This window comes from Phoxinus phoxinus (assembly GCF_949152265.1).
Source record: "Phoxinus phoxinus genome assembly, chromosome: 21".
Taxonomy (NCBI): Eukaryota; Metazoa; Chordata; class Actinopteri; order Cypriniformes; family Leuciscidae; genus Phoxinus; species Phoxinus phoxinus.
Genome location: NC_136896.1, coordinates 28548537 through 28573280, shown reverse-complemented (window position 1 = coordinate 28573280; position 24744 = coordinate 28548537). Strand labels below are relative to the sequence as shown.

Here is a 24744-nt window from a genome sequence, read left to right as displayed (position 1 = left end):
ACAAATATGAAGTCAACTTTTACTTATTTTGTTTATTACCTTGACCTTAAGATTTATCTCAGATTTGTTCATCATTTTCCTATACAATTGCTTTTCCCTTTTCCATTGCATTGCTGACCTCATCAGCTTAGAAACACAAAAGTTCTGAATTTTCACATGAATATGACAAATTTTGACTAATTTCATAGACTGAATTTGTCACGGTATGGTTGAACGGAGACGAGGATACAAGAGCAGGATGAGATGATGTTTATTAAATAATACAAAATAAAGACAAGCTATAAACAAAACAACCCCGAGGGGGAAAACAAGAGAGGCTTCAGGCACAGGAACAGGTAACACAAGGAAACAGGAAACATTGACAACGAACCAGCAACAGGACTACAAACACAAGGAGGCTAAATAGGGGAACAAACAAAGGAGGGTAATGAGCAGGACAGGTGGGACAAATTAACCAATAATCAGATAACAAGATGGGAGGGGCTAGACAATAGACAGGAGAGCACATGGCATGTACTCACAATAAACAGAACTAGAACACAAGCACATGACAAACCGGGGATGTCAGAGCTCTGTCACCCACTAAGATAAAACCAGACAGAAGTGACAGAACCCTGACATTACCCCCCCTCTAAGGGGACGCCACCTGGCGTTACCAAAGAGAGACATAAAAACGTACACAACCCAACACCACAACAGACAAGTCAGACCACCCAGGAACAGAGACCAAGAAGGAGGGAAGGGAGGGAGCAAAACAGAGCCAAACAGAGAGTCCAAAAGGTCCAAAGCAATGACCAGGGAGGGACGGGAGGGTTGAGCCAGGGAGGTTCAGGCCTATCAGGAGTCCCGGCTGAGGTCCAGGGTCGTGCAGGCTGTGTAGGTGACCAGGGCGGAGCAGGCCCTATAGACGACCAGGGTGGATCCGGCTGTGCAGGTGACCAGGGCGGAGCAGGCCCTATAGACGACCAGGGTGGATCCGGCTGTGCAGGTGACCAGGGCGGAGCAGGCCCTATAGACGACCAGGGTGGTGCAGGCTGTGTAGGTGACCAGGGCGGAGCAGGCCCTATAGACGACCAGGGTGGATCAGGCTGTGCAGGTGGCCAAGGTGGAGCAGGCAGTTCAGGTAGCCAGGGTGGATCCGGCTGTGCAGACCCTTCGGCCGGCCACGGTGGAGACGACCATTCGGGCGGCCACGGTGGAGACGATCATTCGGGCGGCCACGGTGGAGACGACCATTCGGGCGGCCACGGTGGAGATGACCATTCGGGCGGCCACGGTGGAGACGACCATTCGGGCAGCCACGGATCATGACGGCCATGGTGGATGGACAGACACTGGCTCAGGGGCAGACACCGGCTCAGGGGCAGACACCGGCTCAGGGGCAGACACCGGCTCAGGGGCAGACACCGGCTCAGGGGCAGACACCGGCTCAGGGGCAGACGTGACGTGAACGGTCTCTGGATCGGCAGACGTGACGTGAACGGTCTCTGGATCGGCAGACGTGACGTGAACGGTCTCTGGATCGGCAGACGTGACCTGAACGGTCTCTGGAACGGCAGACGTGACGTGAACGGTCTCTGGATCGGCAGACGTGACGTGAACGGTCTCTGGATCGGCAGACGTGACGTGAACGGTCTCTGGATCGGCAGACGTGACGTGAACGGTCTCTGGATCGGCAGACGTGACGTGAACGGTCTCTGGATCGGCAGACGTGACGTGAACGGTCTCTGGATCGGCAGACGTGACGTGAACGGTCTCTGGATCGGCAGACGTGACGTGAACGGTCTCTGGATCGGCAGACGTGACGTGAACGGTCTCTGGATCGGCAGACGTGACGTGAACGGTCTCTGGATCGGCAGACGTGACGTGAACGGTCTCTGGATCTGGGGCTAGACAATAGACAGGAGAGCACATGGCACAAGGGAAACACATGACAAGCCATGTACTCACAATAAACAGAACTAGAACTAGGCAGACGTGACGTGCTTGGGTGGCGAAGGCAAAGCAAGGAGCTTGGGCGGCCCCGACAGGGCAAAGCGTCTGGGTGGCGCCGGCAGGACGAGACGCTTGGGTGGCGACGGCAGGGCGAGACGCTTGGGTGGCCCGGCTGCTGGCCTCACTGGATGCTTCGGGGTCTCGGCTGCAGGCTTCGGAACAACCTCCGGGCCTCGTGGTTGACCGGAAGCTCTCCTCCTCCGCTTTCGTGAGTGAACAGGCTTTATAGGCTCCTCGGCCACCACTGGGGGCGCTGCGGGAAGAGTGAACCACTCTGGGACAACCGGACCTGGGACCCCCGAAGTCTGATCCTTCTGGACCCCCGAGCTTGGGACCACTGACATAGAGTCCTCCTGGACCACTGGGCTTGGGACCCCTGAAGTCAGATCCCCTTGGACCACCAGGCTTGAGACCACCGAAGTTGGGTCCTCCTGGACCACCGGATCTGAGACCACCAACGCCGAGTCCTCCCGGACCACCAAACTTGAGACCCCCGACGTCAGATCCTCCCGGACCACCGGATTTGGGACCCTCGACGTCGAGTCCTCCCGGACCACCGGACTTGAGAACCCCGACGTCGTCTGGTCCTTCTGGACCCTCAGGTTAGGGACCATCGAAGTTGTAGGAATGTCGTCATTAAATGGCCCCGGTACCTGGCTGAAGAGAGCCTGGACTGTGGACTGATGTTGGTGTCCACGACGACCATGTCCCCTTCTATGGCCTCCACGAATCCCAGAGAATCTGGCCAAGCGGGACCCCTCAAAGGATTGCAGGTGAGCCGGAGTCTTAGAGGAGCTGCCAGTCTCAGTCCTGGGCTTACCTCCTCCCACCTGACCGCCGGCTCCCATGGTCTCCTCAGTCCTACGAGCGCACATAGCGAAGTAGTCCAATAAGGAAATAGCAGATCCCTTCTCTCCCGCAAGAAAAATCTCATTCCGCTGTATCCACATTCTTTGGCTGGTTCGTTCTGTCACGGTATGGTTGAACGGAAACGAGGATACAAGAGCAGGATGAGATGATGTTTATTAAATAATACAAAATAAAGACAAGCTATAAACAAAACAACCCCGAGGGGGAAAACAAGAAAGGCTTCAGGCACAGGAACAGGTAACACAAGGAAACAGGAAACATTGACAACGAACCAGCAACAGGACTACAAACACAAGGAGGCTAAATAGGGGAACAAACAAAGGACGGTAATGAGCAGGACAGGTGGGACAAATTAACCAATAATCAGATAACAAGATGGGAGGGGCTAGACAATAGACAGGAGAGCACATGGCACAAGGGAAACACATGACAAGCCATGTACTCACAATAAACAGAACTAGAACACAAGCACATGACAAACCGGGGATGTCAGAGCTCTGTCACCCACTAAGATAAAACCAGACAGAAGTGACAGAACCCTGACAGAATTAACTCCAATTGACAAAATGCTGTCACACATTGTATGCATTTCGTATGCAAAAGACAACGTCACATTTTGTTTACAGAAATATAAAGAAATTTGTGACATTTTGAGATTATTTTTCATGGAAGTTGTTTTCTGTTATCCATGGAATTAAAAGTTCTTAAATATATTTTAATGGCAAGAGAATTAAATTAACATTTATTTTAATCGTATTATTATTCGTTTTAAATCTGTTCTGTAAGTGTATCATACAGTGATCCATATTTTCACCAGAATGTCTTAAAAGCCTGTTTTCTTGATGACAATTAGGTGATCAGCCCAATTCTGGAACTCTGCAGGAAGTGCAGGTAAATGTGGTGGGGAATAAGGAGTGTGACTGCAGGTTTCAAAACTTTTTGGACATAACAATCACTCCGACAATTATCTGTGCTGGAGGAGAGACGGGCAGAGGAACATGTTATGTAAGTTACAACAGTTCCCACAACATTGTTAAATTCATGATTGTGATTTATTGTGACACTTTCCAAGGGGTTTTCTTTAACATGCACGGCTATGAAGCAGATCCAGCATTACCATATTGTACCTTAATATCACTTAATATTGTCCCTGAAATCAGTGCTTCGCACACCTGTCCTGAGGTGCAGTTGTGTCTCGATATCGCTGCCCACAAGGCTATGGCTCTGACAGGAGTACTCTAGTCAGAATACTAAGGGGTGATTCTCTTATATGATATATATACATATGATATATACATTTGCTTATTATCTTTTAAAGAGACATGCACCGAAACGGGTCGCTGTGAACAGAGCTGTTTTTGAGGAGGTAAAAATGGTGTTGTTTTACACAACCATTGAGGAATATTAACAACAGTATGTTACAAACTTTACATGAAGACCCTAAAGAATCATACCACCTTTTGGAAAATGGGCATCCGATGACCCCTTTAAACTAAAGACTCTGGTGGTCTCATATTTGTCTCCTCTAAAGGTTCAGAAGAGATCTCAACAGCATCACACACTGTGCTCAGATGTTTCTCCTTAGCTAGAGACTCTGGAGCTCTCATATTTTAGTCTCATATATAAATGCACATTTCTTAATATTAAGCCTAAAATGTGTTTAATGTCACTATTAGTAAGGATAGTATGACCTCTGTATAATATCAGTTTTTAAATGCAAGATATTTAAAGTGTCCCTAAAGTATACTTGCAATAGTTCCACTTTAGCACAATCAAATCTACTTAAGTAGTTGGACTTCATCACTATTTATAAATAACTTAAGTACAAAATGAGTTGTTCCAATTTAGTATACCAAAAGTACAATTGCAATGTATTTATATTAAGTACATAATGTAAATATATCTATAGTATGTATACTTAGCATAAAATCAATGTATTTCAAATACATTTTTTGTATATTTATTTTTCACTTAAAAGGCACTAAATGAAGTTTAAAAAAAAATCATAAATTCAGAGCCTATATTAATAGTGAAATGGTGTAGAATTACTCTTAGTTGCTGACATACAATAGACCTGTACAGTTTATGTGGATAGGGAACATCATTTGTTTTTGGAAACAGAAATGTACCCGATACTTTTATCAAAACTGACAAACAGAAGTTACTACAGGAACAATAACCCTGAGCTTTCTTTCCTGAAAGACACTTTGAATGTCTTAAGACTCAATCCTTTAACAATTTGATTATTGATATATATTATATGGTAGAATTGCTTTTTCCTGTTGAGATCTCTTCTGAAACTCAGGAAGAGACAAATATCAGACTACCAGAGTCTTTAGTTTAGGAGTAAAATCTGAGCACAGAATGTGATGTGGTTGAGATCTCTTCTAAAACTTTAAAGGAGACCGTTGTGAGAGTTTTAGAGTCTTTGTCTCAGGAGACACGTGTGAGAAGCAGGAGTCTCAAGCTAAAGTCTCCATTTAATGTTAAAGTAACCTCATTTCTGTCTAGGAGGAACAGTTGATATATTAAAGAGATCTCTTTTTTTTTTTCGGGAAGCTTTCTTCAGACAACATATGTTTAATATAGCTCATGTGGTATCTTTCAAATTAATATTTTATATGAATTCAAGTTCCTCTCTTTCATTTTATAGGGAGATTCTGGTGGTCCATTACAGTGTAAGCAGGATTCTGTATGGATCTTAGCTGGTATTACTAGTTTTGGGATTCCTTGCGGCACTGGAATTACACCCGACGGTTATGCTAGAGTATCCGTATTCCAAAACTGGATCTTGGAAAATATTAATGGACCAGACATTGGATTTGTGACTTTTAAATCTGATGGTGAAGATAAGGACAGCAGCTTTCTGTGCTATGGAGAAGAGATGGGTAAGTTTGAAAATAGGGAACAAAACGGGTTCTATATGTAAAGCCGTGGACACACTTAATGACTGTAAGGCTGATTATGAATGTAATTTGATACTTTCGAGATTTCAGAGTCAGTTGTGTTCAGTCGGTGTTCACAGTCGTGTTTAAAATCTGCTCCAGTCATTGGAAACTGTTATATCTGACTGGGAATCAAACCCGGGTCTCCTGCATAGCAGGTGTTTTGACTCAGAATGCAGAGACAGAGACAATAACTCTGTTCAAGGGCTTTACTTGAAAAGCGGGGCAAAAGTATCCAGCAAGGAACAGGCAAAAACAAAAGTAACAATCCAGGCAAAGGTCAAAGTCCACAATATCATTCAGAATCAGTGAATAATCCAGAAGCAGGAGGCAAACTCGTATTCCAAGAAACAGGCAGGTACAGGTCAGTAACAAGCATCAATAACAGTAAAAAAAAAATACTCTGAGAATAACTCACGGACAGGTTTAGTCAACAGGACTGCACCAATGTCAACTCAAGACTGAGCAAAGAACTCAAGACGACAGGGGTATTAAATAGACACCAGAGACATCTAGCCTTTATTATATGATATCTATGCTCACAACAGTCACATAATTCATGACAGGAAACATTCTGTAAGTGTGTTCAGTTCAGTCTTATAATGCTTCAGCTAGTCGTTAAGTGTGTCCCCGGCTTTAGTGGAAGTATAGCTAGCATGAAATAAAATCAACAATATTTTTTACAGCATGTATTAAACTCGGGAAGTGTTTATTTTACATATATGTTTGTAATGTTAAAAGTTGTATGGATTAAAGTGAAAGTTTACCCAAAATTGTGTAGTAAGCAGTAACAGATCGAAATTTCAGCCACTTCATGTCATTTTTAAGTGTATGTTTATATACATATATATAGTTTCAGGCCTGTTCTACCCAATTGGAAATGGAGACATAAAGAATCCCTCTCAAGATGATGGAAGCTCTCCAATAGTATTCTTGGACAAACCCTTTGTATATTTTGGACGTGTTTATCGACGGACCTATGTAAGCACATTCTCTTTATAAATTGTGTGTACAGTATGTATGTGTGTATGTACATTGCATTCAGAAGGTATTCACAATTCACATAACACAAAATGACAAAGCAAAAAACTGATTTGCGATGATAAATTTATTAAAAAGAACGCTGAAATACTACACTGACATAAGTATTCAGAGCATTACCTCAGTTGAAGCACCTCTGACAGCCGTTACAGCCTCAAGTCATTTTTGGGTGTAACGCAACAAGCTTTGCTCACCTGGATTTGAGGATTTTCTGCAATTATTTTCTGCAGATTGATGTGTTGACATTTTTTAAAGCATTAATTTATTCCTCAAAAGGCATTGACATTTTCAATATTAGACAATTAAAATCATAATTTTGAAATAATCTGTTTAATTGATTGTTTAATTGTCTCAATAACAATAATCATAAAAACAATATAACTTTTTTTATAACCTCAGTTTCCTGAGATAGGGCACGAGTATTGCGTAGCTATACGCAGTGGGGAAACTCCCTTTCCTCGATTTACTGAAGCTTATATGTAAAACGCATTTGCAACTGCACAGCTAGCACATTGAGCATCTGACCTGCTCATAGGCTGTGCTGCCGCAACTGCACATCCAATGGCGTGGACGGGGCGTGGCCTTAGCCTATAATAGCGCCGCAAATTCGCCATTATAGCAGGTTTATATATATATATATATATATATATATATATATATATATAAATAACAGACCAGACACAGTTGGGTCTAGAATAATATGTGTCAGTAATACTACTGACGTAATATACCCAATAACCTCGACACCGTCGGGATATAGTATGGGGATTTATAACCAGCCAGAGCGGGTTTTATATATATATATGAATGTGATTGTGCACAGTAGTATTAGACAAGACCAGACAACGTCAGGCCTTAGTTATACCGAAAACACCTTCGCCTGAAGAGAAGGCACCTCTATATTATAAAACTTCATAAATGTGGAAGGCGAGGACCAGCCGGCCGCATCACAAATATCTTAAATGGGAAAACCCGACGACCAAGCCCATGATGAAGCCATGCCTCTGGTCGAATGGGCCTTAATACCTATGGGGCAGACCTGACCCACTGAGGTATAAGCCATAGAAATGGCATCCACTATCCATCTAGACAGTCAAAGTTCGAAGTTCAGTAAACACAGTCAGAGATGTGGAGTTGTCGCTGAAGGAGTTATATCTGCTATAATGGCGAATTTGCGGGCTATTATAGGCTAAGGCCACGCCCCGTCCACGCCATTGGATGTGCAGTTGCGGCAGCACAGCCTATGAGCAGTCAGACGCTCAATGTGCTAGCTGTGCAGCTGCAAATGCGTTTTACATATAAGCTTCAGTAAATCGAGGAAAGGGAGTTTCCCCACTGCGTATAGCTACGCAATACGAAGTGACCGTTCGAAAGGAAACAACTTTAGCTTTTTGTTAAATTATAACAAATATACATTATAAATGCTAAACAAGTGTAGCGATTAGCTGCATATAAAAGGCTATACATATAATATATTTCAACAACATTATATGACTAAAATCCACATTATTGCGATCAGAAGTTAATACAACACTCAATGGTGGTTTAAAGTGAGTTTTGAGTTTAAGTGTAGCTAATATTAATCTTTTAAATTGTGTTATGTAGCTTGATGCTAATTGTAGTGTCTAATGCATCAGCATCAGGAACTATTCTATTCCATAAACTAATTTGTTAAACGAATTCACACACGGTCCCAATAATATGTTTTTTGTTTTGTTTTGTTTTTCTAGAAAGACTCCAGATAATAGGCGGATTATTGTATAGTGGGATGCAAGTTGTGTTTATCTCTTTTATCCCAAATATAATATTATTTTATCTCTGCTTCAGGTTAATAACAACGGGCATTTGACATTCGATAAGCCTCTTTCAAGGCCGGTATCCAATTATTCACTGTCGCAAGTCAACAGAGACATCATTGCTCCACTGTGGACAAACATGGACAACACTGTCACTGGAAACATCTCCTATCGTCAGGTCACCAGAGGCGGACTCTTACTAGCAGCCTCAAACAACATAAACCAGTATTTTCCCAGTCTGAACTTCACTGCCTCATGGCTACTCATTGCCACTTGGGATAAAGTACCATATTTTAACAATTCACGATCGGTAAGCCAACCTATATGTTAATGGTAAAAGTCTTTTTGAATTTTTGTGTTCCAAGCACTATTCAAATTATTTGGGGTATATCTATATAATTCCAATATATTATACGTTGGATGTCGCAGTTCTGATACTTTGATCATGATTCCTTGTGTTTTGTTTCTGGATTCCTGGTTCTTTGTGTTTTATTGATTTGTTTTTAACTCCTCTCGCCCTTAACTGTTTCTGATTTTCACCAACGTAACACGTTTACCATTGCTTGGCAAAATTTCACAGGCAAAATAAGAAACAGAAAGCTGATTGGTTTATAAATTGCTTCTGTGTGAGCAGTGAATTCAATAAACAACGAAAATTTTTGCCAACAAATTTCACTGAAACGTTGCTTCAATATTTGGGTAAAAATAATAGGAAAGATGTTTATGTACAGTGCTATGCATAAGTTTAGACACCCATGCTAAAGTTGCCTAAAAAGAGGAATAAAAAATCATCTTTTGGAAATTTATCTTAATGCCTTAATTTAAAAAATGAGGAAAACTCCAACCTTTAAGGACACCAATTTTCTTTGTGAATGAATAATGTATCTTAAAAAAATAAATGTTCTTCCTTAAAATACAGGGTGCATAAGTTTGGACACCCCTATGTTAAATTCCCATAGAGGCCGGCAGATTTTAATTTTTAGAGGCCAGTTATTTCATGGATCCAGGATACTCTGCATCCTGATAAAGTTCCCTTGGCCTTTGGAATTAAAATATCCCCACATCATCACATAACCTTCACCACACCTAGAGATTGGCATGGTTTTATTTCAGTTAGCTTAAAAGCTGGTTTCATTTGCATTGAGATATGATCTTATGGAAAGTACCCCATGCCAATCTCTAGGTGTGGTGAAGGTTATGTGATGATGTGGGGCTATTTTAATTCCAAAGGCCAAGGGAACTTTATCAGGATGCATAGTATCCTGGATCCATGAAATAACTGGCCTTTAAAAATAAAAATCTGTCGGCCTCTATGGGAATTTAACATAGGGGTGTCCAAACTTATGCACCCTGTATTTTAAGGAAGAACATTTATTTTTTTACGATACATTATTCATTCACAAAGAAAATTGGTGTCCTTAAAGGTTGGAGTTTTCCTCATTTTTTAAATTAAGGCATTAAGATAAATTTCCAAAAGATGATTTTTTATTCCTCTTTTTAGGCAACTTTAGCATGGGTGTCTAAACTTATGCATAGCACTGTATATCAAAGCACAAAATTGGAAGATAAAAATATTTTTTTTAAGGCACTGCAGAATTGAGAATAAAAATGGCATGACTCTCTGTCTATGAGCCGTAATGATAATTTTCTTTTTCTGTAACAGAGTTCATCTTTTCAAGTTGTTTTGGTCTCTGGTGGCTCTCTGTCTTTTGTCATGATGAACTACGGGAATATCTCCTCTACGGATCAATGGTTTCAGGTTAGAAAGAATTAGATCTCTAAACTCTGGCACTAAGATAATATTGGAGAACTTTGCGCCACAAAGCTTTTTTGATGATGATTATGATGATAGATCTTTCTACTCAGGCTGGCTTTGGCACAATCGACTCAACAAATTATTCCTCAATCCCTGTGGCTGATGAAAATAAGCTGTCCAACTCCAGCAATGTCAATGTCCCGGGACGCTGGGCATTCCGTGTTGATGGTGGACCTGAAGAGGGTAATCCTCTGACTCTGTGCAATGACTTTTTTTGAAAGTCAAATCAGATCAATTACAACTTACAAAAGAAGTAGAAAATCTTCACAACAAGTGTAATAAGTATGAATTTAAAGCTGCTCTAAGCTATTGGAAAACCATGCATAAAATGTCCCTGATACATTTTGTAAAATTTTAATTTAGGGATTTTTGCGGTTTTGTTAAAATACTCAACCATTATAAACACTAAATAATTAACACTTTAATATTAGGATGTTCGTTTTTCAATGGCAGGAATTTTTTACCCATATGGAGATGAGGATACAAAGAACCCTGCAAAGGATTTAGGAAGTTCTCCACTGATCAACTTGACGCAGCCATTTGTCTACTTTGGCCTTGTTTATAATCAACTATTCGTAAGCAGCATTTTCACATTTATGACATTGTACTCTTTATTGTAGTTTTATTGAAACAACACGAGTAGCTTTATATTACACATTAAGAATGTTACTTGAAAGTCCAGGTGACTGAGCTTTTGGTCTCATAACAGGTGAATAACAAGGGGCACTTGACTTTTGAAGAACCGTTTTACCAGTGGTATCCGTATGATTTTCCTGCATACTCGACTAGAGACATCATCGCTCCACTGTGGACAGACATTGACATTACACGCAAAGGAAACATCTCTTACCGACAAGTAACAGATGCTCATCTCTTGAATCGGGCCTCTAGAGACATAAACCAATATTACCCCAACTTGAACTTCTCTGCCTCGTGGGTTTTCATTGCAACGTGGGATAAAGTACCGTACTATGGATACAGGCGAACAGTAAGTCTCTTTTTAATTAGATTGAAATAATATGACAGCAGTTTCTTGCACAAAAATGTGTGATAAGGAAACAGAATCCCATGTTCTCTGTATTTATGTAGTAATTCCCTTTATCTTCCAGGAGTCGACCTTTCAAGTGGTTTTGGTGTCTGGCAAAAACATGTCATTCGCACTCATGCATTATGATGATATCACCTCCACCTATCCTGCAGAGGTAAAGCAGTGTGGAAAATGTGCTAATAGTTTATGATCTTTAGCTGTGTGAAATGTTTTGGATTTAATGGATTTATTTTTTGTGTTTTCTTCATTAACAGTCTGGATACGACACAATTTGCTCTACCAATTTCTTCACAATTCCTGTTCCCGGCATCACAAACCTGCCGTACACAAGCAATGTCAACGTCACGGGTAGATGGGTATTTCGTGTCGACAATTCATCAGAAAAAAATGGTAAAGATGTCTTAATGAAATGTGCCATTTATCTCAGTTTCAGATGTATTTTATAATTGGTGTCTCAAAACATGCATTTGTATGTTTCTTTAAAATCCTCAAGAGACAGGTCAGCAGGGTGAAACCAAAGGCGTTCTCAGAAATGCAGTATGACAATAGGCAAGACTTCGCAATGAGTGATTGAATAAACAGGGCTTATGGGCAGAGTTTACAGGGGTAATGGGAAACCGGTGTCAGTAATCAGAAAAGGGAGGAAGTGCCCTCTGGGGAAAATCAAGGGCACTCTAGCTGGTAGATGTAACATTTACATTGACAATTTGGTTTATATAGTAAAATAAGTGATACCTTTGTTTTTGGTGAAAACATTATGCAACCATATCTATAGCAGAATGCACATTCAAACTGGCACGTGTGCCCTCAGATTTTTGAATGCAACTTCCTAAACAACAAATTATATTTTTACCTTTAATAATTGTAATGATTATTGTTGGTGAAATATATCAGTGCTGAAAACTTTCCCCCATATATTAAGATTTGCTGTTTTGAATCTTTTGAATTGACATGATTTGTGCAGAAGTCTTTGTTGGTGGGTTTTTTCCATCCAAAATTTAAAAAGATTAACTTAGGCCCTCTAATGTCCGGCTACGATTAACTTATTAATCACTTAGGCCCGGTTTCACAGACAGGGTTTAGATTAAGCCAGGCTTAGGCCTTAGTTCAATTAGGACATTTAAGGAGCTTTTAAAAATGTGCCTTGGAAAAAAACATTACTGGTGTGAATATTGAGACAAAACAATGGCACTGGTATATTTTAAGATATGTCAGAGCAAGTTGCTTTCAGTTAAAACAGCTCAAATATACATTTTAGTCTGGGGCTATATTTAAGCCATGTCAATGTACTTAGCAATAACTTATAAAGTTTTATCATTTACTTAAGTTTTATTATTTATTGAAATATGTGTTATATATATATGCATGTATTAAGTCATCTTATGTGAAACGTGCCTTTTTATTGGCTCGTAGGGCTGTGAAACGATTAATCCCAATTAATCACATCCAAAATAAAAGTGTGTGCTTGCATAACATATGTGTGTGTGCTGTATATAATTATTTTGTATATAAAAATACACACACATGCATGTTTATTTGTAAGAAATATTTGCATGTATATATGGTATATATATTTATGTATAACTGATATTATATATAAATATTTTATATATAAATAACACAATTTTCTTAAATATATACCTATACATATGTGTATTTATATATACAAAATAATTATACACAGTACACACAATATGTAAACACAAACTTTTATTTTGGATGCGATTGATCGTGATTAATCGTTTCACAGCCCTGCTTAAATACAGCAGTGCAATCTCAGGAATTTCTCATACTTATCAATATTTTATGGGGGTTGGAAAAACTTTCATCTTGTTTTTTTTTATTTTTTATATAATAATACTTATTATAGTAATAACATAGTAATAAATGTAGGCTACATATATTGAATCAGGAATTAAACATGGATCTCCATCAAATGAGGAGCATGACGCTGTCTGCAGCTTTACTGCTGGAGAAGTTCTTGGATAAAACAACATTGTGTCTTTTGTGTTTGCAGCCTCAGATGTTTCTCCCAGTGCTCAGGTGTGTGGGAGAACCACATTTAGCAGCAGCAGGATAGTAGGAGGTCACAACGCTTCAGCTGGACGCTGGCCGTGGCAGGCTAGTCTTCTTCAGTATGGTAGTCACTTCTGTGGAGGTTCTCTCATCAACAAAGAGTGGGTGCTGACCGCTGCCCATTGTGTTGACAGGTAAACTCATTCAACTAAATACTTCAGCTCGTTGCTTTGAGTATTTACATTTTGATTGAGGAATTTATTTAACCGTATTAAAGGGATACTTCACCTCTGTAAAGATGAATGTGTATTTAAAATGGGTAATTTATGTAGTACAAATGTGAAATTATTTTTTAATTTGGAGCCTTAATACGGAGACTGAGAAAAGCCCGAAAATGTATTTGTGGCTCATGGGAATGAAAGACAACAACTCCCAGAATGCACTTGCTTCGCTGCCCTACGAGGCCACGCCCAAGCCACGCCTACCGGTAACAGAGCGCAGTTAAACAACAAGGCTAGGCTAGTGAGTCTCCGTGACAAGTCTGCCCGGGATTTCGAGATCGCCAAAAATGTCCGGGATTCGGCTTTTGCGTTCTAGTCGCCGTTTACTGACGAGAGTGACGGCAGACTGGCAGAAAGAAAAAGCTGAATCCCAGACATTTTGGACGATTTTATGCAAGTAGTCTGTTCAAAGAGAGATTTTTTTTATTATTATATTCTGTCTAAAGTCTCAATAAACGGTAAAAACTAATTTTAAATAGAACGATTTTTCTGACTTGTATATTTCAGGCTTTACAGGTTGAAAATTATTTTCTGTTTTTTTCTTTATATTTCTATATTTCAGTTATTATATCTATTCTTTAACTGTGGTTTTGGGGCGGCAGACCCAGAAAGGCTCAAACCCGAACGAAGTGTTCAGAAGTGTGATGTCAGTTTTCAAACATCCCAGTTACAACTATCTTACGAAAGACAATGATATCGCTCTTCTCAAACTGAGCTCTCCCGTCACCTTCACTGACTACATCAGACCCGTGTGTCTAGCGGCCGATCACAGTGTGTTTAACAACGGCACAGACAGCTGGATCACTGGATGGGGAAACATTGGTGAAGGGGGTGAGAATTAATTTCTATTTCACTTCTTAACTTACATTAAACTCAACATAAAATGCCTTTCACAATCCCATTCAAAACAGGTTCATTTGTGCCTATATAGAGTAACAAGATTCTCATGTCTTTCCTACAGTGTCCCTCTCGTCCCCTAAAGTTCTTCAGGAAGTGGAGGTTCCTGTAATTGGTAATAGACAGTGCAACTGTCTCTATGGAGTTGGAAATATAACAGAAAACATGATCTGTGCTGGTCTACTGGAGGGAGGCAAGGACTCATGTCAGGTACACAAACCCTGTTCAACTTGTGTTTACAAGGTAAACTGTAACGCTGCATCCTAAATCAAATACTTCCCTACTACATATAGTAGCATGCAAAAAATAGTTCACTAACAGAGTAGTACATAGTATTAAAAAAATAGTAGGTGAAAAGTACGAGACCGGCGATATTATGAAGTGTGCATAAGATTGTAACAGTCTCCAAAAAACAAAAAACAAAAAAACAAAGGAGGCAAACTACACGATACATTTAAAGGGGTCATCAACTGAGAATTCAAATTTTCCTTGATCTTTTGACAGTTAAGAGTTCGTTATACTATAAAAATACCTTGTAAGTTTCAAAACTCAAAACTTCCTTGTAATTCCAAAAACTGCTTGTATTGAAACCAAGGCCAGAAAATGACGGGATCTAAAAAGTGGGGACAAATCCTTATTGACCTTACCTTTTTTGTTTAAATAGGCAATTCATTCCTTTCTTTATTCATCATACCTTTTACAGTCATATATTATATGCTCCACTGTTTTCTTCTCCCTACAATTCTACAATTCATACAACATATGAATTGTAGTACTCCAGAAGTCTCATGTACTCCAGTTATGAACAGCGAAGCGTTCAACTAACTTCTCTCCTCTTACCTGGCTCTCCTGGCTGGTCTCCCAGCTTGCACTGTCAAACCTCTGCAACTGATCCAGAATGCTGCAGAGTGGTCTTCAATGAGCCGAAGAGAGCACACGTCACTCCTCTCCTCACAAAATTGCTCTGGTTGCCGGTTGCGTTGTGTTTGAAGCGAGATCCCAAACAAACCAAGTTAGCTCGCCCCTCCCTCCCGTTTCGTGCATCATGAAAAAAACGATCATGCACGCACATTTCTTAGCTAGAGCTACCCAAGTTTAGTCGAGCTTCGCTCATATTATTTCAAGAAGGATATTTTCACACAGTTCACATCCAAACAAGTCAGCACTAGCAGCTACTCACCTGTCCAGAAGAAACAGTGCAACCTCGTCGTCCGATTTAAAAAAAAAAAAAATTTACTTTAATTTCTTTCCACCGTTCAAAAGCCTTCCCGACAACTATACTGTACGTGTCTTGGAATAAACACGATGGTATTCCCTCGCCCTAATCCTCCTCCTCCTCCTCTTGGGGATTGACTCAGCCATGTTCAATTTCTCGTGTTGATAGTCGCTGGCTTCTTCTTCAGCTCAGACTTCGCGTGCAGCCGTCACCGTGCACGAGTGCAAAACCTCACAACACCCAGCCCCTGTCGGTGATTGGTTGGAACACTGTTTATTTTGGTTTTGAGTGTGCAGATCTCAGAGCCTTGTTTATGGGGCGGGCAGCTAGCGGAACTTTAAGGTTCTGGATATGAGGTGTATGAAGCAACATTTTCCTTTAATGTCTTTAAGCACATACTCCATTAATCTTTGGAATGAGGCAGCAGGATTTTTGAGACCAAAAGGGAGACACAAGAATTCAAATTGCCCAGCAGAAGTAACGAATGCAGTTTTAGGAATGCTCTCTGGTTCCATCCCAACTTGCCAGTTACCACTCTTTAGGTCCAAGGTACTGAAAATCAAGGCTCCATGCAATGATTCCAGTATCTCCTGAATTTGTGGCATGGGATAGCCATCTAAGTGTATCTTTGCGTTAAGCCCACGGTAATCCACACATAGTCGTGAACCTCCATCTTTTTTGGGAACAACCCCTGGGGAAGCCCATTGAGACACAGAGGGTCGAATGATGTTTTGATCTAGTAGTTCTTATATCTCTTTGTTAATGAACTGCTGCTTGTCCAGTGACAGTCTGTTGGCTCTCTTACTGACCGGTACCTCATCAGTGGTAATTATACGATGACTTACAATCTTTGAATGTCCTATTTCATCGGTGCACACTTACGGCCAATCCTTCATAAAATTCTCTAACTGAGTTTTGAATTGAGCTGTGGTCTCAGTGTTCATGGTCAGCTGTCGGATGAATTGTGAAAGTTCTTCAGATATTTTTGGAGTAGGTAAAGCAACATAGTACGGTACAGAAGGTGGATTGATTGATTCTGGAAATAGAAGGGGAAATATTTCAACAGAATCCTCATCATCATTAGATGGTAAGCTTTACTGTGCATTCTTGAAATGCAAGACAATTCCAGATGAAATTAAGAAATTCATACCAAGAATAATCTGGACAGTCAAATCTGCATCTTTCATCGCGTACAATGTCAGCTTGAGTTGTTTACCATGCAGATCACATTCATACTCAGGCATTCCGATGGCAGTCTGCATTTGTCCATTTACCAGCATGAAAGTTTGACCTTCACTGGACTTCCACTGTTCTCGAAGATTCAACTGCTTCCAGCATGACTCTTGAATTAACGATAGCGTACTTCCTGTATGAAAAAATCTGTTATGAAGCAATATAGGTAAGGTAATAATTTTGAGCTGTGGTTGGAACGGTTGGTGGACACACTGCACTACACGGATGTTAGCAAGTGATGGTTTGGGACATGAATCCCTATTAGGCTGGATTTTCTTCTTGTGAGACTCTGTGTTAGCGTTACTCCAGTACCTTTTAGCTTCTCCAAAGTCCTTTTCAATTTGGGTACCAATTCTCACCAACTCTGCAACATTTTCTACTGAACATCTTAACAAGCTAGCCAATCGTGGGTTACAATTTCTCAAGATAGCTTGCAAGATTTCTCGCTCAGGCATATCCTGTTTCCATCTCAGAGAGAGGGCTCTGTAATGAAAAGCAAAGTCTTGTAGACTTTCTTGTGCTCCCTGTTTCCTTTCTATCAGGCGTCTAGCTGTTTCTTCTTCATAATCTTCAATCAAGAAGGAACATAAGAAAACATATTTAAACTGCTGCCATAAGTGAACGTTTCTTTTTTATCAGCGTGCCACCAGTCCTTTGCAGTGTCCTTCAAGACAGAGGTGAGAGAAGCTAACATTTCATAATCAGAAAGAATGGCTAGGTATTCTTCACATTGTTCTAGAAATGCAACTGGATCGTCACTGCTACCAAAACTTGGAAATTCTACTTTTACTGGAGGTTGGGATTGAATAGCGATGTTATTTCCAAGTCTTGAAAGATGAGTATGGCTTTGTTGCACCTGATTTTGGACTTTATGAATTGGTAGAGGGACGTATGGGCTTGGAGATGGCTGTAGGAGGAATAAGGGATTTGAACTTGTTGTCAAGTTGTATATCTCATCTCTTTAAACAGTCCACCATTGACTTCCCCAAATCTCTAAAGTGAAGTTTAAGTCTTTGTTGAATCCTTTCACACTCTCTTTCAATGTGTTAAGTCAGCTTTTCTTCCACTTTCCTACATTTACTTTCCATTTCAGACTGGGAAAAACTGTCACTCACTTTAACGCAGCCTTCCAATCGTGTCTTGAGTGTTGCAACTTGTTCAAGCCAAACACCAGAAGCTTACATCCATCTGGGCTTTAAATCCATATTTAGTTCGCAACATGCAGTGTTAAAGTCCCCGATAAAGAGTCCTTCTCAAAGACATGCAAATAAACTATATCAAACTCTTAGCATCACACCCAACATAGTCAAAAAAAGGCAGGTGCAAGTGGAGTCCTAAGATTTCCAGTTAAAGATTTTTTTTTGCAATGATGACACCCAGCAATAATCGGCAATTTAAAATAACCTTATTTTTTTGTTGTTGAAAATTTAATATAATTTTTTCCTGTGATTCAAAGCTAAATTTTCAGCATCATTACTCCAGTCTTAAGTGTCACATGATCCTCCAGCAATCATTCTAATATGCTGATTTGCTGTTCAAAAAACTTGACTTCTTATTATCAATGTTGCAGTTGTGCTGCTTCATATTTTTGTGGAAACATGATTTTAATTTTTTTTTTCAGAATTCCTTGATGAATAGAAAGTTCAAAAGAACAACATTTATTTGAAATAGAAATCATCTGTAACTTTATAAATGTCTTTGTCACTTTTGATCAATTTAATGCATCCTTGCTGAATGAAAGTATTCATTTCTTTAAATAAATCTCACTGACCCCAAACTCTTGACCAGTGAATGTCTCTTTCTACAGTGATTGCATTGATTTGTATTTTCAGGGGGATTCAGGAGGTCCGATGGTGAGCAGGCAGAGCTCTGTATGGGTCCAGTCCGGTGTCGTTAGCTTTGGGATTGGCTGTGCTCGACCTGAATATCCCGGTGTTTACACCAGAGTATCCCGCTATCAGGAATGGATCACATCCTTTATGTGCAGCGATCCTCCAGGTTTTGTGCAGTTTACCTCTGCTGGAAACGATTCTGACAACAGTTACACCTGTCCTGGTCCTCTTACTACTTCTCGTCCTACTTCTAGTCCTACTTCTCCTCCCACTTCTCCTCCCACTTCTCGTCCTACTTCTCCTCCTACTTCTCCTCCCACTTCTCGTCCTACTTCTCCTACTTCTCCTCCTCCTTCCTCAACAACAGTTAACGAAACTAAAATTCCATCTTCTGCAACATCTCTTACACAACACTCTTTGCTTCCATTTTTTCTATTGCTTATAGCAGTACCTGTCTTATTTTATATCTAAAGATACACCACTAAAGATAAACTCAAAAGTTTGGGGCCAGTAAGTTTTAAAAAAAATATATTATTCTTTTAAATTAAGGTTGTTTTTTTCTGGCAAGAATGCATCCAATGCTTTTCAATTGTCTTCAATGCTTTTCTATTCATCAAAAATGGCTGCTGAAAATTCAGCTTCCCATCACAAGAATAAATTACATTTTTAAAAATATTACAATAGAAAGCAGTTATTTTAAATTGTACTAATAATTCACAATAATACTGTCTTGCTGTATTTTTTATCAAATAAATGCAGCCTTGATGCACAGAAGAGACTTTTTTCAAAAACATGTTAAAATCATATCGACCCCAAACATTTGAATGGTAGTGTATGTACAAAAAATAGAAAACAAAGCGATGCTAACATAAGTGGGGTTTGTGCTCAGTGACAGTCAATTACACTAAACTAAAGAGTTTTGATCTTACAATATTTTGTTGTATTCTTGATTAATCTTACACAATGTTAATTATTCCCTGGCTTAATCAACTTCTGTATACTGGGTTATGATATTTTGTTATCTTTTATTGCTATAAATATAAATATGCATGCTATATGCAGATGTTGTTTTACAAATCACAAAATTATATTTGTTTTACTGAGTTTTGATGTAGTAATATAATTTGTCACAATCAGTTTTGTATTCTGTTGATGTTGTTCCACATTTGACGTCACATATTAATGTAATTTCAGTAGATTAAGTGTTTTTATCTATTTTTAAGAAAGCGCTGTTGTTCTGTTAGACTGACTTCTGGATGGGCTGATATACTTTTGTTGCATTGTGGCAGAAAATTATCTTTATTATCTTTCTCTTTAGTCTGTATCCTTTCATTGGGTGAAAATATTAAATACAATTTGTAATACACTTTTTAGAAATAATAACTTCATTGTGGTTATGGTGGTATACTGCCTCTAACGGGCATTATTTCTTTTTTTGTAAAGTGAATGTATCGTTATACAATAATTGCCTAAATAAATAAATTGGAAGTCTTTAGAAAATGCAAGGAAAGATTCCTGGGTTTCTTTACTGTGGGACAATAATTCATTTTCTTCCTCAACACAACGCATGTCGTCTGGGTTTTGAGTGAAGTTGCTGACTTGCACTGCCTTCACTTCTCATTTCAAATAGTTCCTCTCACACTTCACGGGGTTTTCCAGGATGTTGATGTCCCAGTAATTGTTAAATGTCTACTGAAAAGTGGAGCCCATATATGTACATGTTCAGCAAACCTGTTTGAAAGCACTCAATATTTTTGCTTTGAAATTACACACTTCAACTTTAAAGCGGTGGTTGAGTATGATTTCACTTTTCTAACTTTAGTTAGTGTGTAATGTTGCTGTTTGATCATAAACAACATATGCAAAGTTACAACGCTCAAAGTTCAAAGCAAAGGAAGATATTTGCTTTTAAAGAAATTGTTTTTTAAGGACTACAACAAACGGCTGGTAGGAACTACACGACATTCCTCCCGGGTTAGTGACATCACCAACCCTAAAATTTACATAAACTCCGCCCCCGGGAACACAGTCCATGTTGAGAAGAGGAAGAGTTGTTTGTGAGTCTGCTCAAGCTGTCTTTTCACATACAATATAACACAAATGCAATATCATGTCACTCTGTATAGGCATCTTACAACAGTTCCCACACGAGCGATTTATAGATTATCATGACAGAATATGCTAATTGAAGATAGTTAACTACACATCAGCAACATAAATTCATCAACTAACCATTCAGAGACGTCCTGTTGCTTCTACATGTTGTCACTTCTTCTTGAGTCTCCCCATCTTTGTACGACTCCAGTTCAAACATAAAAGGCAGAACAGTTTCTGACATTTTAGTGTGTCTGCGTGAGGTAATCCTAGCTGCTAACACACACACACACACACACACACACACACACACACACACACACACACACACACACACACACACACACACACACGCTCTTGAAGCTCCGCCCCCTGTGCCGGGAGCAGCAACTCATTTGCATTTAAAGGGACACACATAAAACGACACATTTTTGCTCACCCTCAAAAAGGGACAGTTTTAACAAGCTGTAAAAAATTCTGTGGGATATTTTGAGCTAAAACTTCACACACACACTCTTTTTTGTAAAAGAGCATTATAATCTTGTGTAAATGGGTATTATACCACCCCTTTAAACTATAACTGATGCAGTTAAAACCAATGCTGGGGGTAACGCATTACATTAAGTATTGCAAGTATATCTAAGAAATTCATAAATAATAATAACGCAAGATGCCCTGTTGAAATTTGTAAGATGATTTATTTAAACTGCAACAGTAACGCATAAATTAAAATTGTGACAAATGTGTAGGGGGAGGAGAATTTATACATGCATCAGGTTTCTCTAGAAAGACTTCCGCATGAAACACGAGCATCCTCGCTCATAACTCCCCTGGAGACCAGACGCGCGGGCGGAGGGCGGAGCTACTCCGGATTTCTCGGACCTACATATGTGCATTTTAAGGTGTTTGAAGGCCAAAAAATTGGAATACAATAGAAGCAAATAATGAATAAAAATAAGTTTATTTGTATTATGTACAAACTTTTGTTTCGTCATGTTTTCATAGCCTATACCTCAATAGCGTTTTAGTGTGCTCAAATGTGTGCGCGCTGCAGTTGCTAGGAAACATGCACAGACGCGCGCGGTCATAGATTTCTGTCGCGCAGGTATGTTTATTTTAAAACACACAACCACAAGTAGATTAAGTGTTCATAAACCGCATAACGGCCAAAAAAGGCCAAAGTGCCACAAAGTAACAGACTATGCAAAAATCTGTCTTATCCGAGGGACATTCTTAAACGCTAATGTTTCTTTATATAAATCTGGGCCTGCACGGCGGCAGGAAAAAGACGCGTCGATGTAACCCCTAATTTCCACCAACTGCGGAACGTCTGCGGATACGCTCCGGAACTGCGGCGGAGTCAATAGGTTTCCATTAAAGTCAATGTGTGTATTTTCACTGACTGCGGAACGGCTGCGTTCCGACTCCGGCGATCCGCAGCCCTCCGGAGCAGATACGCAGAGCTTCTATTTTTGCCGGATGCCGGAGAGCACTACAGAGCAAAAAAAACAGAACAAACCAAAACAAAATAAAATATCCGTTTAATTTTCAAAATAAAATACACCGTGATTATGGCGGATCATATTTGGCGGAAAATATGATGATCATGGCGGAAAACTGTTCCTGGTTTGGTGGTTCTGTTTATCGAAACTACATATCGCGCGATCACACGTGAATTAGCGAGATCTCGTGGGTCCTCGGCCGCAGCCGTTCTGCAACAAATCCGGACCTGGTGGGTATTGAAGGACAGCGGAGCACGGAGCCGACACGCAGCGGAGCCGATCCGCAGCCGGTGGAAATCCGGGGTGAGTGTGCGTGCTGCGTAGGCGCGTCAAGGCACATCTGATTGGCTAATGTAATACTACACACTGAAGATAAATTAAATAATTTTTAATTAAATAATAACAAAAATTATCCCTCTCTTTATCCCACACCCCAAACATGACATAAAAAATGTCGTGGAACAGAAACAACCAGAAATATTTATAAGCTATCATTTTATAGAGCATCACAGTCCCGCCCACAGCCCGAGAGGGCTTTGGTGCCGGAAGTAAATTTCCCGTTCATTTCTCCCATTGACTTTTGGAAAAATCTGTATCTAAAGAGTTTTAGAGCATGTCTGAGGATAACCAGCTACGGCTGAACTCATAAGCATACAACATATCATTTCGAGTGAAAAAAACGAAGAGAAAATCCAAAAAAAAGGCAAAGGTACAAGACTGTGTACATATTTTCATTTCCGAGCGAAGGAACTACTCGTCCCATAAACCACCGCGCCTCACTGAAGTCGACTGAAGCCACAACCGCGAAAGAGCCTTTTGAGTGAATTTTATATAGTGAATGTGTAGTTAATAGCAGTTCTTTCAGTAGTAATCGTGTAAATAAAAATAATAGTGTTTTATATAGGTATTGTGTATTGAATTTTATATTTATCATCGTGTATTTTATATTGTGTGCGTGTGTGAAAGCGGTTAACGATAACGTTAGCAACATGGTGCAGTGCTTTGTACCTGACTGCAAATCACCGCTCAGTCGTCAACACATGTGTGTTCAGTCAGTGTGTAACGTTAGTTTGTGTGTTTATTTCAGAGCCCTTTATGACACAGGACACTCTGCTGACAGGACAGGTTGAGGTCCATGCTCATTTTCATGATGTTATAGTTCATCCTTAATTGTAATAACATTTAATGTATTTACTTAATATCCACAACAAGTGAAAATTAAAAAGTGATGGTCAGCAAACCAGAAAGTGCACAGCACCACCGGTCTGATGCATGGACCGGTGCATGGTCTGCTCTTGGACCGTCATATTCAGTTTATTAACTTGCCATGAATTATTACACAAATGTTCAGTAAATGCATGAAGAGGTATGCCTAGGCTAAATATTGTTTTGACAGGGGCATCATAAAATGCTTGATATGACTCATACCATATGAAGGCTACAGTAGCCTAGCTAAAGTGAACGATAAGTTAGGGATAATGTAATGTAAGTTAATGCTAAGCGGAGGGGTCTTGAATCAGCCTGAAGGGAGTTGTATTCGCTATAACATTATCCCGCTTATTACATGGCTACCTACCAAATAAATCAATAATTTGACACAAAATATTAATTTAAAAAAGGAATTTATTAATTTAATAAATAGCTAAAGAAAACAGTCCGTTCCGTCTCTACGGTTAGAATCCTGCTTCCATGGCAACGCTCTGCTTTTTCACGGACCTTCGCGGAAGGTTTACACGACTTCCCAAGCGGGTAATCCATCCGCCGGAAACTGAAGCCTCCGCGGGCGCCGCCATTGTAGCAGAACTTCACCTGCTGTTAGCATTCCATTGACTCCCATTCATTTTTGCGTCACTTTGACAGCGAATAACTTTACATCTGAGGCGTCCAAAGACTCCATTTGTCCATTATTTATTTCTAAAGAAACTCGACAATGTATAAAATAACCTGTGCTGGTCCTCTTACTACTTCTCGTCCTCCTTACTCATCTTCTGCAACATCTCTTACACAACACTCTTTGCTATCATTTTTTCTATTGCTTATGGCAATACCTGTCTTATTTTATATGTAAAGATACACTACTAAAGATAAACTCAAAAGTCTGGGGTCAGTATGTTTTTTTCCCAGCAAGAATGCATCAAATGCTTTTCAAATGTTATTTTCAT

The 24744-nt window shown here is 39.9% G+C and overlaps 1 protein-coding gene across 1 annotated transcript in view; it reads left to right on the top strand.

Annotated features, from left to right (window-relative positions):
- The window catches only part of LOC306989620 (transmembrane protease serine 9-like), a 31579-nt gene extending 11090 nt beyond the window's left edge, over positions 1-20489 (top strand). The window contains exons 6-19 of the mRNA XM_079595468.1: positions 3719-3870; positions 5519-5753; positions 6664-6791; positions 8679-8957; positions 10311-10406; positions 10514-10646; positions 10917-11038; positions 11173-11451; positions 11573-11665; positions 11766-11901; positions 13529-13721; positions 14371-14639; positions 14770-14915; positions 18987-20489. Coding sequence (XP_079451594.1) covers positions 3719-3870; positions 5519-5753; positions 6664-6791; positions 8679-8957; positions 10311-10406; positions 10514-10646; positions 10917-11038; positions 11173-11451; positions 11573-11665; positions 11766-11901; positions 13529-13721; positions 14371-14639; positions 14770-14915; positions 18987-19457 — 2732 coding nt within the window. The 3' untranslated portion in view covers positions 19458-20489. The remainder of the gene's footprint in view (positions 1-3718; positions 3871-5518; positions 5754-6663; positions 6792-8678; positions 8958-10310; positions 10407-10513; positions 10647-10916; positions 11039-11172; positions 11452-11572; positions 11666-11765; positions 11902-13528; positions 13722-14370; positions 14640-14769; positions 14916-18986) is intronic.
- The last annotated feature ends 4255 nt before the right edge of the window (positions 20490-24744 follow it).